The 18,189-nt window shown below is 46.2% G+C and overlaps 1 protein-coding gene across 1 annotated transcript in view; it reads left to right on the forward strand.

Moving 5' to 3' along the window:
• Positions 1 to 18,189, forward strand: part of LOC134398877 (mitogen-activated protein kinase kinase kinase 3-like) — a 71,590-nt gene that overhangs the window by 45,712 nt on the left and 7,689 nt on the right. The window contains exons 7-14 of the mRNA XM_063126488.1: positions 4,370 to 4,503; positions 5,776 to 5,849; positions 6,873 to 6,943; positions 9,441 to 9,533; positions 9,937 to 10,134; positions 10,967 to 11,115; positions 13,752 to 13,883; positions 17,605 to 17,734. Coding sequence (XP_062982558.1) covers positions 4,370 to 4,503; positions 5,776 to 5,849; positions 6,873 to 6,943; positions 9,441 to 9,533; positions 9,937 to 10,134; positions 10,967 to 11,115; positions 13,752 to 13,883; positions 17,605 to 17,734 — 981 coding nt within the window. The remainder of the gene's footprint in view (positions 1 to 4,369; positions 4,504 to 5,775; positions 5,850 to 6,872; positions 6,944 to 9,440; positions 9,534 to 9,936; positions 10,135 to 10,966; positions 11,116 to 13,751; positions 13,884 to 17,604; positions 17,735 to 18,189) is intronic.

The following is an 18,189-nucleotide window of genomic DNA, read 5'->3' on the forward strand; positions in this document are numbered from 1 at the left end:
TTTAATGCAGAATTTGTGGTGCTTCGCTGATTTCACTGCTGAAACACAATAAGCCTTTAAAAAGAAAAATACGATCCTGGGAACGGTGAGAATAAATGATGCTTATGGCAAGTGTAACTGTCATGACGGGTGCAGAACCGCTTCTAGCTTGGGTACCAAATTCCATTTTGGAGATGCTCCTGGCAGCTGCATTCCAGGTGTGGGCAGGGCCAAAACCCACCCCAAATATGAGCATAGTTTAGCCTAAAGCTCTGACTGCAAGTAACTAAGGCGTTTCAGCCTTTTACAGTGGGTGAAAAGAGTGTTCCAGAGACAGGAAACCACCCAATGATTGGTGATTAGGGAAAAGACGGCGGGGTCAGGGGAAGAGAGCTTGGCCTTCTGGGAATCCTCAGGGGGTTGGATTTGACCCCACAGGCCTGAACTTCTGCACCCCTGCGTTATGGTATTGCACTATTTGTCTTTGTTTGTTTTTAATAAACTCAGCATGATACATCCGCTTCTGTGTAGTTGACAGTTAAAGGCTCAGTTCAGACAACACGTTTCTCAATGGTGGTTTTAGAACCCCACGGTGGAGTTTCGACACCACCGTTGAGAAGTGTGTTTTCTGGCGGGAAAATTCCACGCAACGGTGGAGGTTTCTTTTGGGAAAACACTCCACACTGAATAACCACGCTGTGCAGAGGAGAGCTTCTGCACAACCGTTGTCTTGCGTGTTGTGTGGCGGGCTCCGTGGAGGTTTCCATTGGGTTGAGTTGACTTTTCCCACTGGCTACAGAGTTCCCTGGCAAGAGCGGCGAAAGGCGCGAATGCCGCTCTAGGAGAGCCGCCAGGATTGCTTTTTACCACAGTGGCAGATGGGATACCACTGGGAGGACTGGGGGAGGAGAGAGGGCGGAGGAACTGCCAATCAAACATTGTGATGGGTTTTACTCAACTCCACGGGAGCCCACAGTCACACAACGGTGGAGTTAGTACCCGTTGTGTGGGGAGTACCCCCAAGAAACTCATCCATTGCGTGGAGTTTTCACACTGCGTTGACTAATGTATTGTCTGAATTGAGCCAATGAGTCACTTGGAAGTCATGCCACCCAGCTTTTTCTTCCTCTGGAGTAATCCTTCCTTCCAGCCAGTTACATTGAGGACACTGGGAAATAGCCTTCGCCAACCTGGTGCCCTCCAGATGTGCTGGACCACAGCTCCCATTATGGGAGTTATAGTCCAGCACATCTGGAAGGGGACAAGAAGTTGGCAAAGGCTGCCCAAGAAAGCAAAGGATAATTCCTGTAAGGTATCATCAGCTCCCCCTTGTGGCAAATGCCTGTGGTGGTGCAGGGAGTTTAGTCACTGGGCTTGTCCATATGCTCTATGTACCCCATTGTGGCTGCGCAGTTGCGCCCTGTTGTTTATATGATGCAGCTGCCACCTCACAGCCACATTGTGTTTCCCCCCTGGGAAACTGCGCTTTTTTGACGCGCCGTTTCCCCGTGACTTTTTACACTGCTCTGATGTCACCACGGTTGTTTGTTGTCTGTCAGTGCTCGTTTCAATTTGGATTAAGAGAGTGGGCGGAGTTAGGGGCAGATCCCTGCGCAGGGTAGGCACGGGAATGCAGGGGTTGGGATGGGAGGCTCGACAAGCCTAGTAATGACCCTACGGCAATATTAAAGTCCGGGAAACAAAAGTAAAGACAGTTACAGCGAATATCACATAAATTCAACAAACTGTAGCAGTGCATCTGTGCTGCTACAGGCTTTCAAAGTTGCGCAGGGTTGGCAGAAAACGAAGCAAAAAATCCCACGCTATTGCGGTTTTCGGTCCCCCAATATTTGATGCCCATTAGCGCAGCCTGACAACAACACTGCGAATTTTCCTGCCTGGGTAGCCCACATGCACACCTCCCCTACTGCTGCCGTTTTGCAGCAGTGTTGCTGTGGGCTTTGGGCGGAAGGAGTAGGCCAAGTGACGTCGTATAGATGGCCCCACTGAGTCGCAGGTTCGAGACCCCGATTTCCCCACGGAGCGTAGGATGGGGCTGGATCAGCTGCTTGGTTGGGTCTGCAGCGCAGTCGTTGGCATCCAAAGCTACGGAGGCTGCAGTAAGTCCTGCCAGCCAGTGGCCGTTGTGGCAACTGTGATTTCAGTGGCAGCAAGAGCCTCCCCTCTCTCCCCACATTGCTGGATCTCTGAGGAAGAACGCCAAAAGTGTGGCTTTCCACCACCCCCAGTGAGCAGCTTTTGGATGCGGCGAAGTGCTGGAGGAAGCAGGGAAGGGTGAATCCCAGCCAAAACTGCTCTTTTTGGGAGGAAAAGCCAAGCCAAGCGAGGTCACCCTAGGTCTGGCTGTACGTGTCACGCTCTCTGCACACGCTGCATATGAGAATTCCTTTAAAATAACATAGTGGAAAGGAACATGAATGGGTCCCAGGCTATGCCAGCAGGGAATGGCAGACTCTTGATGGGACATGCTGTACTTTTAATATAAACCGGAACCCTGGGAGGTCGCAACTTGTTCCTGTGCCCTGTCTCCTACCCTCCTCCGTTCACCCTCTATTTAAAATAAAATAAAAGCATGGCAGCATTTTTTTTTCTAAGAAGGATTAGCTTCCTACAGGTTTACTTTTGCATTAATTGGTACTATTGCTGCTAATAATAACAGTAATCGAATTCATTTTATTTGTCTGTGGCACAAGGGCCGTTACAACCACAACGATAAAACAAAGGTGTCTACAAGACAACCTAAATCCTTACAAACTCAGAGGGAGAGAATTCATATAAAAGAACCAAACTCAGAGAAAAGGCTGAGATTTACGCTGGTGAAAAAATGATACAAGATGCCATAGCTTTTTGGCCTTTTGGCTAAGATCGAGGAGGAGGAGGAGGAGGCGGCGGCAGCATTGGCAAGCAACCAGCTGTAGACGGTGGTACTTGCCCTTTTGAAGGGATTCTTTTGTATCTTATTTTACATTCATTTATTAAGTACTTTTATATCCCACCTTTCTTCCAAGAGAGCTCAAGGTGGCATACGTTGATCTTTTCCCACTTTATTTATTTATTTATTGCATTTTTATACTGCCCAATATCCTCACAACAGCCCTGTGAGGGAGGCCAAGCGGAGAGCTAGTGACTGACCCAAGATCGACTTGCGAGCTTTACAGCTAAGCTGGAGATTTGAACCTGGGGCAGTCCTAGCCTGCCAGTCTAACCACTGCACGACACTGTTGTTTCTCTGACGCAAGTGGAGGCTTCCTGGATCCCATGCAAAGGACTGTGTTTTGCATTGCCGCTCACCTGTCTGAACCCTCTCTGTCGGTACAAGGAGGGCCCGTTGCTCAGGTTCAGTCCTGAGCATCTCCAGTTAAAATATCTCACAGAGCAAGTGAGGGGAGAAAGCCTGCTGTCTGAAACGCTGGAGAGGCACCTGAGTCAATCATACTATGCTCAGTCAGATTTCTCCAAGCTGGTTCCCTCCAGTTGGCTTGGACTGCAACTCCCATCATGATGGGAGTTGCAGTCCAAGCACCAGCTTGTGAGAGGCTGGATTAAATGGACCACTGGTGTGATTCGGTGCAAGGCCGCTTCGTACCTCCACTTGATTCAAGCATCTTTGGGTCGCGTTCTCCTGCTTCGGGTTTTTACTTTTCCTACCTCTCTGCCCCTGATTTTCTGTCGGTAGAACCAACAAAAGGATTTGGGAGTTGTTGTTGTTGTTGTTGTTGTTATTATTATTATTATTATTATTATTATTATTATTATTATTATTAATAATAATAATTTATATAGCACCATCAATGTACATGGTGCTGTACATAGTAAAACAGTAAATAGCGAGACCCTGCCGCATAGGCTTACATTCTAATAAAACCATGATAAAACAATAAGGAGGGGAAGAGACAGCAAACAGGCACAGGGTAGGGTAAACAGGCACTGGGTAGGGTAAAACTAACAGTATAAAGTCAGAACAAAATCAAGTTTTAAAAGCTTTAGGAAAAAGAAAAGTTTTTAGCTGAGCTTTAAAAGCTGCGGTTGAACTTGTAGTTCTCAAATGTTCTGGGAGAGCGTTCCAGGCATAAGGGGCAGCAGAAGAAAATGGACGAAGCCGAGCAAGGGAAGGGAAGTAGAGCAAGGGAAGTAGAGACCCTTGGGCAGGCGAGAAACATGGCATCAGAGGAGCGAAGAGCACGAGCGGGCAATAGTGTGAGATGAGAGAGGAGAGATAGGAAGGAGCTAGAACAGTGAAAAGCTTTGTAGGTCAACAAAGCTTTGTAGGGAGTGAGCTTTATGGCGCTGCCCCTTTTGCAGGCCGCTGCTGCGACTTCGTGCTCATCTCTTGGACCTTTTCTCCAGCGACTTCTATTTGTCTTTGCAGGTTCCCTGCACACAGGCCGGAGTTCTCCACCTCCCGGGAGCGTTCCGGAAGAGCAGCAGCAAATTGCCCGGCAGGGCTCCTACACCAGCATCAACAGCGAAGGGGAGTTTATCCCGGAAATGATGGACCAAAATGTAAGCTGGACCCAGCATGCTGCCTTTCGTGTGAGCTTGGGGAGGGTGTAAGTCTGTTGCTGGCTTACACCCTCCCCAAAGATAGGAAAGCATTAGATGTTGCCTCTGACTGAGTTGATCCCTAGCATTCTTCATAAAAAGAGGATCTGTTACCTCTGACCTCTATGCACTTGAGTTAGGTTGCGTTCTGCTCTGCCGAGGCAAACGCGTAAATGGAACTGCTTGGAGCCGATTCAAACACGCAATGCAGCTCTTTCTGGACAGTACCAATTCAGACAAAAGGCTGCTCCTTTAAATGCTCCCCCCACCATTTTTTTTAATAAAAAGCCCTGCATGTAGAAAACTAGCTTGCTAGGGAAGTGTATTTTAGTCACATGCTAGTTTTCCACATGCAGGGAGTTTTGTTTATTTATGTTATCGTTTGTTTGTTTTTAGTGTGAAGACCATTCAAATGTCTGGTTTTCTGTACTGCATTTGAAGTGGTATGATCCAGGAAGGACATGATAATTCTGAATGTTTGGATCTGCTTTCAGTGCCCCATCACAGAGTCTGTCTTTAGCTTTCGGAGTGAGCATCTCCCAATGACGTGCAGCCCAGACTGCAAGTCTTTCTGTCCCTCAGTGGCACCCCATTGGCCCTGTAGCGTCACCTGACTTTGCAGGCCAGGAGGGTCATGAGCTCCTGTGGCCAAGTCCTGGCTGGGATGGCCCATGGTTCCCTTCTGGCACAGCCACTCCTGATCTGCCGGGCTGCCGGTTTGAGCTTCACAACAGTCAGAAACACAGCATCTCCCACTGGGAATAGGGATTGTCTAGGAAAAAGTATGTTTTGGGCAGAGGGGACAATAGGTGTAGAAGAAAGTATTTTTGCAAGCAGCCCAGGAGTTACGGGGTGGGACAGAGGCAAGGAGAAGAGTTGAGAGAGTGCTCCAGTTCTCTACAACATCTTTCCTCAGCCTAGTGCCCTCCAGATGTGTCGGATTACAATCCCCACAATCCCCCAGCCCGCTGGGGAAGGCTGCTTTACAAAGTGTGTAGCTGCTGCTCTTGTTGGTGAGGTGAGAGGTTTAAGCAGAGGGACCGAGCCTTTATTTCCATGATGATCCTGCATTCTTAGAATATGTTAAAAATTAGAGCAATGAAATCAAAAATGCACTCTGGGTGAGTTTTGGCAAAAGCTTGAGCACAGATGTGCAGTGAGCTTCAAGCTGCCAAAATCGGGTTTTAATTGTTTTCTCTCCACCCCTTCCCCCCTTCCCTTTCCTCTTAAAAGTTGTTGGAGCCGTTTATCAGTCCAGACGACTCTCTCTCTGGAAGCTGTCAGTCCCTGGACAGATCCATAGACAGGTAAGCCAGGTACCTGAAGGATCACCTGTCTCCATATCTACCTGCCTATTGCCTGAGGTTGTCATCAGAGTGAGGTCCGGTGGGTGGCAGCTGGATAGGGTGCCTTAGCTATAGAATACACCCCCTGGGGAGATCCACGTCTCTCAAAGTACCACACCAAAGCAAACTAAGGCTCAGTTCAGACAATACATTTGTCAATGGTGGTTTTAGAACTCCACAGTGGAGTTTTTACACCACCATTGAGAAATGTGTTGTCTGGAGGGAAAACTCCAAGCAACAGTGGAGAGGTGTTTTTTTTTTAAAAAAAAAAACCCCACTCCACACAGAATATCCATGCTGTGCAGAGGAGAGTTCCTGCACAACCATTGTGTTGTGTGTTGTGTGGAGGGCTCCATGGAGTTTTCCGTTGCATTTTGACTTTTCTGACATCTGACATCTTATGTACAACGAAAAACACATCAAGTGCAATAAGATGTAGTATCAACCCATTTTTTTAAAAAAAAAATTGGGTAAAAACAGCATAAAAATCATTCTTCTGCATGCCTCTGAAGTATAATCACTGGATGCCTCAAGGTGATAGAAGTGCTCATCGATATGGTTTCTCCCATCAATTTCGTTGGAGAAATCAGTGGCTCAGAATTTAAGCCGAGAGGTCTCCAGTTCTAATCTCACCCCAACCATGAACTGATTGGGTGGCTTTAGGCCAGCCTTACCTAACCTGGTACCCTCCAAATGTGTTGGACTGCAATCCCCATGGTCCCCCAGCCAGCTGTGCAGTCAGGCTTCCCCTGGGATGGCTGGTCAGCCGAGATGACCATATGAGCTACACCTGCAACATGGGAATAATAACATTGGCCTCCCTGGCAGGCTTGTTGTACGTGAATTGCTTCAGCTAATCTCTTAAGTCCTATATGAATGCAAAGCATCGTTGTTCTCTCAGCAATGACTGTATTTGAAGAAGAAATGCTGAAAGATGGAGTTGTCTTCCTGGATCTAATGTGGTGTTTCTGCCTCTCCATACAGCCCACCCTTTAGCCAAACGCCTGTTTCAAGAAGAAACATCAGAGAAGCCAACGGCAGCATTGATTGTCTAGGTAAGGATTTTAGCACGCTGTTGCTGTCTGAAGCCAGGAGAGTTATCCGAAAGCCTCACAAGAGGCTTGGGATACTGGGCTCGTGCATATCCCAAAGTGAAAAGTCCTCAAGCACAATAACGTCCTGTTGAGTTATGGCTTTAGAAGCTGATTAGTTATGGCACAGACTGGGTTTCTGGCACATAACCTTTTGTGTTAAGTCTCTGTCTGGGCCTTCCAGAGACTAGCAGAGATTGCAGCGGTTCTCAGCCAAGTCAGCAAAGACGTGAATTAAGACAGAGATTTATGTAGGTTAAAATAAACCTTTTTACTGGCAAATAAATATATAATTTAGTTATGGCAGTACAGATACAAATACTTACAAACGGTCAGTCAATAGCTCACATCAAGTTGGGTAAGGGACATGGAAGTAATGAACATGAAAACACATTTACTTTTATAAACAACCTGTACAATGATGCAACTCCTTGCAACCCTTAATTGAAGACAATCAGTTAGACAATTATTCAATTATGACACTCAATGTCCAGGTGTAGAGTTGACCTTTAAGTTTCTGCTGAGTCTTCTGTTCCTCCAGATCCTCAGCAATTAACAAATCAATGGAAAACATAACCAGGATCCATTCCAGGATCCAACACGTCCTTCCATATTTTGTGCCTTGAGGCAAATTTTATCTGAGCGTTAGGACCCTGAAATGCCTGAGCTAAGCTAGGCGAATGAGTCCAGAGAATGGTTTGCTCCAAAGATCCATAACTTCTAGCTTGCAAAGACCTTTCTTTGGTCGAAGGCTTTTAGTCGAGCACAGAATATGTAGCTGGTGAAATCACGGAAAATTTCATCATTGTTATATTGTAGTGACCTCTGGTATTAAAAAATGAATACATGGCAGGGGGCCCAGAGGATGAAAAGACAATGCTTGGCTTGATCTGGTGGTACTGGGCCAAACCGTGGAAGCTGAGCTTCAAATACAGCCATGTGGATCCATGAAGTTTTAATATGCCCCCTGGGTTGCAGTGCTCCAGTTTCCCTTTAAAGGCCACCTGCTAGACCTTCAAAGTATATACAACTCACTTCGTATCCCACCACCACCACCACTTGCTGTGTACGACGTTTACGTCACCATTTCCTCGTGCTCTGTTTCTAGACAGGGTGATAGGGAGAAACTGCTCAAATGCCCAGTTTGAAACCAACCAAGAGTCGCCACTGACTAGTAGCTAAATGGGGGCATAAATAAGGAGGATTTATGGCTGAATTAAAATGTGGCACCACACTTCAAGAAGGATGCAGACAAGCTGGAGTGGGTTCAGAGGAGGGCAACCAGGATGATCAAGGGTCTGGAAACAAAGCCCTATGAGGAGAGACTGAAACAGCTGGGCATGTTTAGCTTGGAGAAGAGAAGATTGAGAGGAGACATGACAGCACTCTTCAAATACTTAAAAGGTTGTCACACAGAGGAGGGCCAGGATCTCTTCTCGATCCCCCCAGAGTGCAGGACACGGAATAATGGACTCAAGTGACAGGAAGCCAGATTCCAGCTGGACATCAGGAAAAACTTCCTGACTGTTAGAGCAGTACGACAATGGAACCAATACCCTAGGGAGGTCGTGGGCTCTCCCACACTAGAGGCCTTCAAGAGGCAGCTGGACAACCATCTGTCAGGGATGCTTTAGGGTGGATTCCTGCACTGAGCAGGGGGTTGGACTCGATGGCCTTGTAGGCCTCTTCCAACTCTACTATTCTATGATTCTAAAGTTATGCAGTGGAAGATAGCGCCACCCAAGGGAAGCTTTTTGCAACAGTTCTCCTAGCCAAATATACCTGTGATGTTCGCTGCCTGGTTGTTGCTATGCCGGCAGATCCTCTGAGTTGTATTCTTTGGGGTCATCTGCAGCGTCCTCCCACTCCTCCAAATGATTATTTTTCAGCAAGGTTTGCACATTATTATTATTATTATTATTATTATTATTTTTATTTATTTATTTATTTATTTATTTATTTATTTATATAGCACCATCAATGTACATTGCCTGCTTTCATTTGAACCATCCATCCCTATCTGTGAGAGACAGCGGACTATCATAACAGCACAGCTCCACACAAATAGGACACTGCGAATGTGGAATTTGAGTTTTAGGGTCAAGCTAAATATTCCACAATTGTTTATACAGATTTTTGTTTCTTTAAAAATATATTGAATGCAACTACTGAGGGAGAGGTTGGCAGGTTGGTGGTGCTGGTGGACTTTTTTAACCCTTTACCCCCTTGCGGAAAGCAGCTTGGGGTAGCAAAACGAAACAAAATTCTGTAAAAGAATCGAAAGGACAAGATGTATTGTGTAGTTCTGTCTTTAGTTCATTTCAAAACTTTGTTCATCCTTTTTCATTTTTACCTTCTACCACTTTGAAGTGCCATCTTGGATGTTATTGAGTAGGTATTTTGTGGGGAAATCATGAAAAAGGGTGAGTGTGTGTTTTACTTGGCTTCTGTCCTTTCTCAGATTTCGATATCCCATTTTGTGAGAGATTTGGCAAAGGAGGGACCTTCCCAAGACAGTATCATCTTTCCCAGAGTCGCAAGGACTACACTGACGGTAAGGCTGTTGAAATCCATGGAGATTGTTTCATGGGAAGGGGGTGTAGAGTAGTGGTCTAACAGGCAGGAAATTATGCACTGGGATTGGATTTGTGAGAGCTGTGTTTGATGCAGCCTTTCCCCAACCAAATATGTTGGACTGCAACTCCCATTAACCGATATATCTGATGGGTTCCAGATGCTCAGCTTGTGGATGGGAAACGGGGAGGGCACCATGTCCTGCCTTGTTGGTCCCTGGCCGACGGCTGGTTGGCCACTGTGTGGACAGAGTGCTGGACTAGATGGACCCTTGGTCTGATCCAGCAAGGCTCTCCTGATGTTCTTATGACAAAGTTCAGCAGCCATAAGTAGCACGCTGCATCCCTCTGTGATTTCAGTTCTCTTCCTCTCCTCTCTCAAAGGTCGAAGAACCTTCCCCCGGAGTTACGTTCCTCCAGAGAACCTCTTCCAGCTTCTGCCGTCCAGCCGAACGAAAAGCTTCAACGGAGACAATAAGCTGGTGACCTTGCGGTACGAGGAGCGCGGGGCCAACAAATGGTGGCACAACTGTGACAAAATCTTCCAAGGCTTTGGCTCTTCTCCTGCCAAGACGAGGAACAGTAAGTTGCCTCGCAGTGAGTTGCCATTGGGGGTCAGGGTCTGGGTGGGTGTTATCTTACTATGTACATCACTGGTCATGTGAAACGCGGCCTGGAATCCCTTGAGCTTCACCCAGAGATAAAGTCTCAGTTCTGACAACACCTTTCTTGATGGCGGCTTTAGAACACCTCAGTCACACAACGGTGGAGTTAGAACATGTTGTGTGGGGAACACGCCCTAAAAACTCAACCGTTGAGTGGCATTTTCACACTGCATTGACTTACGTGTTGTCTGAACTGAGCCAGAGAGTCAGGGTACGACATCTGCTGATTTCAAGTTTGTTCAGATTGGTTAACTTGTGAGGGTGTTTCTTGACTGTTGAGATAGGTCGACATCATTGATCTGTGGGGCACTAAAGCAGTGTGTTCCCTCAGTTTCATAGAAAGTTCATGCTTCCACACGGATGTGACATACAGCAGATCTAAACTTCGCCGTTAAACCAGGTTTGCATGTGGGTGCGGAAAACTGTACCCAGCAGCCACTGAGAGATTCTCTGGCAGCAATGGGTTTCTAGCACCCCCAAATTTGCTGGAGGATTTCAGCCCTCCAACAGCCGCCCCACCCCCCTTGCAGCCCCAAATAGAAACTGAAAAATCTGGGCTGTTAAGCACTGATTCCTAAGTTGCATTTTGCTGTCAACAAGATAGGAAGACTGTGAACCACAGAAGCGATTTGGAGGACTTGGGTGTCTGTGATTTTGAAGGTGGGGCAGGGAGTGATTCTTGGGGTTTTGTGATATTTGGATGTGTGTGTGTGTGTGATTCTTTTGCTCTCTTTCTGCCTCCCCTTTAGCACTACAGGCCCCAGTGAACTGGCGTCTTGGGAAGCTGCTAGGCCGAGGCGCCTTTGGAGAGGTCTACCTTTGCTATGATGTGGACACTGGCCGAGAGCTCTCTGTAAAGCAGGTGCCTTTTGACCCCGACAGCCAAGAGACGAGCAAAGTGAGTGTAGGAACAAGATAAGATTTCATTCTTACTTATTTTATTTGTCACATTTATATAGCACTGAATATAATAGAATCTCTCAGCGCTTCACAACATTAAAATACAATGCCCCGTTCTAAAGACTTCTTAAACCATGGCTTCAACCATGGTGGTTAAGCCAGAAAGCTAGGCCGTGTTCAGAAGACACCTTAAACCACGGCTTTAACCACGGTGAATAAGGCTTTTTTGCTTTCTTCACCATGGTTAAAGCCATGGTTTAAGGTGCCTTCTGAACACGGCCTAGCTTTCTGGCTCAACCACTGTGGTTAAAGCGATGGTTTAAAGTGTCTTCTGAACACAGCCTGGACTTCTGACTTAACCACTGTAGTTAAAGCCATGTTTTAAGGTGTCTTCTGAACACGGCCTGGCTTTCTGGCTTAACCACTGTGGTTAACGCGATGGTTTAAGGTGTCTTCTGAACGGGACCAATGTTATAAAAACACTTCCAACCGCAATAAAGGAGCAGTGAAATGGAGCAGTGAAACGGAGTGGCATAATTAGTTTACTTACATCCCAGGAAAGCCTGGGTGAACAAGCGTGTCTTCAGGAGGCGTTTAAAAGATGCCACATTTTCTGCCTCCCAAACTACACAAAAGAGGGTTTTCCAGAGGCTGGGGGCCGCTACAGAGAAAGCTCTGCCATACAGGTACTTCATGGCAACATTCCGTTTGTTTCGGAATGACCAGCAAGACCTCCTCTGATGATCTTAAAGGTTGCCTGGGTATGTATAATGTGGAATACACACTTCCCCACAAAACGATACATACACACATATATGCGACAGCTAGGCTTTTTCTTGAAGTATATTATTGCATTTTTATAATTAAATTTATATACAACACCTTCAGCAGCAAGTGCTTCCAGGGTGAGTTACTATAAAAATGAAATAAAATACAATAAAAGTTAAAACAGTGGCATTCAGATGCAACGATAAACCAGGATTTGGGGGATTCCAGCTTCTTGTTTACAAGGAGTGTCCTGTGCGTGCTTCTCCTACAAGCGGACACGGCACAAGAAACCACAAACCCTCCCTCTGCGGGTTTTTTCATTGTGACATCTGAATTCTAGCATGTCTCTCTAAACAGAGCAGAGTCATAAGCCAACAACCAACTGTGGCTCACAACTCTGGCTTGTTTGGGGAGAGGCAAAGCCAAATGCCTGGTTCCGATGCTGCAGTGCTCCCACTTGTAGGAGGAACCGAGCAGGAGCCATTGAGCGACATGCACCAGCACACTGGCCATTACCATTAAGCCAGGATTCTAGACAATCCTGGCTTAACATGTCGTCCGAACGCAGCCATTACAGTTACAATCATCAGTAAAACAGCAGAATGAAACAACAGATAACAATCTGAAAGCAGAACAGATAAAACCATCCACAGTGGTTTAAAACCAATACAATTGCAACCATCTGTCAGGGATGCTTTAGGGTGGATTCCTGCATTGAGCAGGGGGTTGGACTCGATGGCCTTGTAGGCCCCTTCCAACTCTGCTGTTCTATGATTCTATGAAAAAGGTCTAGAAAGCTCTAAAATGACAGGGGGTGGGCACCAATATAATCTCAACATAGGTGCCAAGCATGCCACCCTGCAGAGAGGATTCCAGGGTGGTCCCAAAACAGACCTCCCCCCTCTGCTCCCATCACCCCTGTCTTATCTCAAATGGTGAGAACACCCAGAGAAGAGCCTCAGACATTGATCTCATTGACTGAGCAGGCTGTTGTATATTTGTACATGCAGGGAGCTTTCAAAGTGAGCTACGATATGCATTCTGAGTTACTGGCAGTCCCATGATCACTAGTGTAGTGAAAGAAGAACACGGGAGATTGCAGCTCCTGGACCTCACTCACCTCCCAGAGCTACGGATGCTGGAGAAATCTAAGATGAATTAAAATGAGTTTGGATTTCTAAGAACCCAACCTGAGGAATCCACGGCAGACCAGCCTCTTCAGGCTGTGTGGAGTCTGTGGACAATCGGATCTTCTTTTTTTCATCTTTTTTTACTTTCCCAAAATTTACACAAATTTATTTGTAGGAAAATTTGCAAGTTTCTGCTGAGAATGCAGGGGAAATTTGAATGCCATAATAAAGTAAATAGCCTAAATTGTTGCAAACCCTCTTAAGAAGTATTTTTCCACATAACAATTTTTTTTTTAAAAAAAAAATTGAATTTGTCTGTGAACAAGATGCCAGAAAGAACAACACTGCACCATCCACCAACCACACACAGGACAGATTATTACAAAAACTGGACGTTCCTAGTTGGGGCCAGCGGGATTCTTGCCTCCTCAGCTTGGCAGCTGAATTAGGTGATATGGAGGCTTCCAGTTTTTACTATTGTTGGTGGAAGATTAGCAAAGAGGAAATCAGAGAATAAGGAAAACTATCAAGCAGGATCCAGAAACCTCTTTCCCTTTCTCTGATTTATTTATTTATTTATTGCAATCTTGTTCCTTGAATTTTCCAGGGAAAACTGGATTCTGAACATTAGTTTTCTAGTGACATTGTTTATGCTGACCCTGTCTGTGCCGTACACCTTGCAAAACCCAGTCTTACTCACAGGCCTTTCCTTTTCCCTGTTTCTGTCTTCCCGCAGGAAGTGAATGCCTTAGAATGTGAGATCCAGCTGCTCAAAACCCTCCGTCACGAGAGGATAGTTCAGTATTACGGCTGCTTGCGGGACCCTGAGGAGAGGAAGCTGTCCATCTTTGTGGAATACATGCCAGGGGTGAGCTGTCAACTGCGTGGGGGTTTTCCGAAAGGGGTGGAGTTTTGTAACAAGCCCAGATCTCCAAAACTCCAGACCAGCCTTTCCCCAGGTTCCAGATGTGTCAGACTACAACTCCTGAAGGGTAAATGCTAAAGAGCACACGACTGTACAAAAATATATGTATGAGTGACAAACCAATACATAAGAAATGACTTTATAGAAATATACAAAGTAAGCAGCAATGGGTGGGTTGAACAGGTGTACACAGAAAACACACGTGTAGAAAATCAGTATAACGTAACACCCATCATGGCTCCAGTTTATGCTGAACATTCTGGATCCAGAGCCAACTGGTACAATGTTGGCCCCGCCCACTTCTATCTCTACCATCATGCCACGCCCACTTCTCTTTATTTATGTATTTATTTATTACATTTTTATGCCGCCCACTAGCCGAAGTTCTCTGGGCGGTTCACAAAAATTAAAACCATAATAAAACAACCAACAGGTTAAAAGCACAATTACAAAATACAGTATAAAAAGCACAACCAGGATAAAAACCACGCAGCAAAATTGATATAAAATTAAAATACAGAGTTAAAACAGTAAAAGTTAAATTTAAGTTAAAATTAAGTGTTAAAATACTGAGAGAATAAAAAGGTCTTCAGCTGGTGACGAAAGGAGTGCAGTGTAGGTGCCAGGTGGACCTCTCTGGGGAGCTCATTCCACAACCGGGGTGCCACAGCGGAGAAGGCCCTCCTCCTAGTTGCCACCTGCCTCACTTCCTTTGGCAGGGGCTCACGGAGAAGGGCCCCTGTAGATGATCTTAAGGTCCGGGCAGGTACATATGGGAGGAGGCGTTCCTTCAAATAACCTGGCCCCAAACCATTTAGGGCTTTAAATGTCAATACCAGCACTTTGAATCAGGCCCTGACCTAGATTCTTCTAGGCTTTGGCCCACGCCTGCCTCCTCCTTCCACCCGTGAACCTCTTCTTACAACCTGTACCGCGTGTCCTTCAGCACCCACCTGCCTCCGAAATACCTTTAAAAGTGCTCCTGTTTGAGCAAACGTTATGGGTAGTATCCAGGGTTAGTTCTACTTATAGTAGACCCATTGGAATGAAGGGGACATAGCTTTAATCACGACTAATTTAAGTCCCTTTCACTTCAATGGATCCACTCTTAAGTTGGACTAATGTTGGACGCTATCCTCTGTGTGGATCACATCTTGGCAGCGGATCGATAAACTATGTGCAGATGTAATGACTAATTTAAGTCCCATTCACTTCAGTGGATCCACGCTTTCAGCAGGGCGGGTCAGCAAGCACGCACAATTCCACCCCAGCCCACCTCATCACAGCCTTCCTCAACCTGGGGCGCTCCAGATGTGTGGGACTACAACTCCCAGAATGCCCCAGCCAGTGGCTGGGGCATTCTGGGAGGTGCAGTCCCACACATCTGGAGCGCCCCAGGTTGAAGAAGGCTGTGCTAAGGGCTCCGTTTAGATCAGTTCCATAGGTTTGTCTTGTGCTTTTGTTAGAACAGGGTGAACCTCACTTCTTCGTCCTAGAAGAAAGCCAAGGGCTGATTCAACTGTTGTCTTCAGAGTGTTGAAAGGGTGGGGAACTTTATTTTTGCTATCAAAGGGCCACAATTCATTCAGTGGGGACGTTAGGTGAGGATGTATAATCGCTGCATGCCAGCAGTTGGTGTGCCAAAGCCAAAATGGGCCTTTTGAAATTAGGCCAGTGCCCAATGTATCATAATCCTTCTTCTCCCTCACCTGTCCCCAGAGCAGTTTTGCACCTGTTTCTAAATATTTTCAGAATCCTTTTTTTAAAAAAACAAAAAAATTAAGCGACGGATGTACATATATACATATTAACTGCATACATGCTTCATTTAGAACAAACATACCTCTGGCACCGGCAAGAGTGTCCTGTGGTTTGGAGATAATTTCCTTATTTATTTAATTAAAATCGTTTTTTAACCGAGTACAGTACATTCCCTTTCTCCAGCACTACAGCTAACATCTTCTGGCACTTGAAATCATTTTAATGGAGGAAACTGCAGCAAAACATCCCTGCTTCCCAAATCACGGCCTCCTGTTTGCCTTCATGGCTTTTCTCCTGTTATCCAGGTTTCAATGACAGATTGGGTTAAGCTAGAGCAACCATAATAACAGTTTGGGGTGGGGGAATGGCTCAGACACACGTTATGTTCTGTGTGTACCTTGAACGATTTACCCCACTCGCTTCAGTCTGCAGCTTGTGCCACGATCCTACCATCACAGTGCCCTTGGAATGTTATGTACATGGCCTTTTATAGCAGGGGTATGTGTGAACTTCAAGCTAAAATACACTGGTGTGTTTATGGTATGGGGTAGATTTCATAGAATAGCAGAGTTGGAAGGGGCCTACAAGGCCATCAGGTCCAACCCCCTGCTCAATGCTGGAATCCACTCTAAAGCATTCCTGACAGACAGCTGTCCAGCTGCCTCTTGAAGGCCTCTAGTGTGGGAGAGGCCACAACCTCCCTAGGTAACTGATTCCATTGTCGTACTGCTCTAACAGTCAGGAAGGCCCTGCTTTTGTCTTGGTCCCCACTCACCACTAGGGGCCGCCCCTGACAGCTTTTCTGAAATGGAATTCGGCCCGCGGGCTGGAGGAGGTTGGGCACTCCTGGTATATAGGCTACAATGTAGGAGGAACTGGTTCTTCAAAAAGTTACCTCCATGCAAACCTTGCCAGAGAAACCTGTTCCTCGTGGCAGCTGGCACACGCCTAAAGGGACTGCATGTCTGAACGGGCCCAGTGTTTTCCTCATCCCCCTTCCTAGCCAGTGTAAGAACAATCCTCCAAACCACCCGCTGCTAATGCACTTCTCCATTGTAAACATTGGATGCTGCTGTTCCTGACTCGAGCATTATTTATGTATTAGAGGGTTATCCTGCTTTTCTGACCAGAGCCCCTAAAATAGCTCACCATGGTCTTGTCTATGCGGCTTGTTTACCCTGACCTAAATGGGCATATTCGCGTTTTAGTACACATGGAGCAGCCTTCCATTTACCATAGCGCCGGTTTTTATGCGATAATGCGCATATTCGCATTTGCGACTTTTTGATCCACATCCGAGTTTGCAGTGCATCATAGTTAAGTGTCCTTGGGGGAGTTAAATCGCATTTTGACATGTGGGCATCACTTTGAGGGCAGGACAAAGTGATTGGCCTCCTTCCCACCTATCGCGTGCTCTGGCTGCCTCGTTCCTTCCCGCTGTTTTAATGTTGAATTAAGATGGAACTTTTAAAATGAAAACAAAGAGGGGGGAACAAGCAGCAAGAGAGAGGAGAGCTGTTCAGTCCCCCGCTCGCATCCTCCTCTGCTGCCCCGTTCCTTTCCCCTCTCGCTGTTCCTCTTCTATAAATCTGCAGAGCTCCGCAGATAAAATTTATAGTTTGCCTTGTCTATAATCCATAGCCTCGTATGTGTGAATGTGCGTATGTGCGCATATGCGCATTAGTAACGGCACTACAAAAATAAATACGGGAGATAAATCGCTGTTGCTGCTGCAGTGTGACATTCGTTGGCTAGATTTAAATCAACTAAAATTCGGGATAAAATTAAATGAGAAGCAATCCCACTGTCGTATAGACGGGAGCCATGTTTATTTTTAAAAAAAACACTCCCTGTTTTGTTAGCCAAAGTTGCCAACAAAGCCTTGTCGCCTTGCATTCTTTAGGGCTCTATCAAAGACCAGCTGAAAGCTTACGGTGCCCTAACAGAGAACGTGACCCGGAAGTACACCAGGCAGATCCTGCAAGGGGTTTTCTACCTACACAGCAACATGATTGTACACAGAGATATTAAAGGTAGGTGGAGATCACGAGGGGCCTTCTGCTTGTTTGGGTTAGCTAAGGAGATTCGTGGGCCGTAAAGAGCGAAAATGCTCAACATTCACGGAGCTCAGGGGGAGTTTTATGTATGTCAAGAGGACCTGTTGCAACCTGTAAGCATAACATTAGTACCAAAAAGGATCTTATGTAGAAAATCGATTGGTCGTACGCCCCAAACCATGTACAGCCATTGGCTCTCATAATACTAAAACCCAGTGAAGTCATCCCATGAATCTGATTGGTGGGAGATTCAGGACAGATCAAAGGAAGGACTTCTTCACACAGCGCCTAGTTAAACTACGGAACTCACAACCACAAGATGTGGTGATGGCCACCAATTTGGATGGTTTTAAAAGGGGGTTGGGTAAATTCCTGGAGGAGAAGGCTGTCAATGGCTACTAGTCCAGATGGCTCTATGTTACCTCCAGTAT

Source organism: Elgaria multicarinata, chromosome 1 (genome assembly GCF_023053635.1).
Source record: "Elgaria multicarinata webbii isolate HBS135686 ecotype San Diego chromosome 1, rElgMul1.1.pri, whole genome shotgun sequence".
Classification (NCBI taxonomy): Eukaryota; Metazoa; Chordata; class Lepidosauria; order Squamata; family Anguidae; genus Elgaria; species Elgaria multicarinata.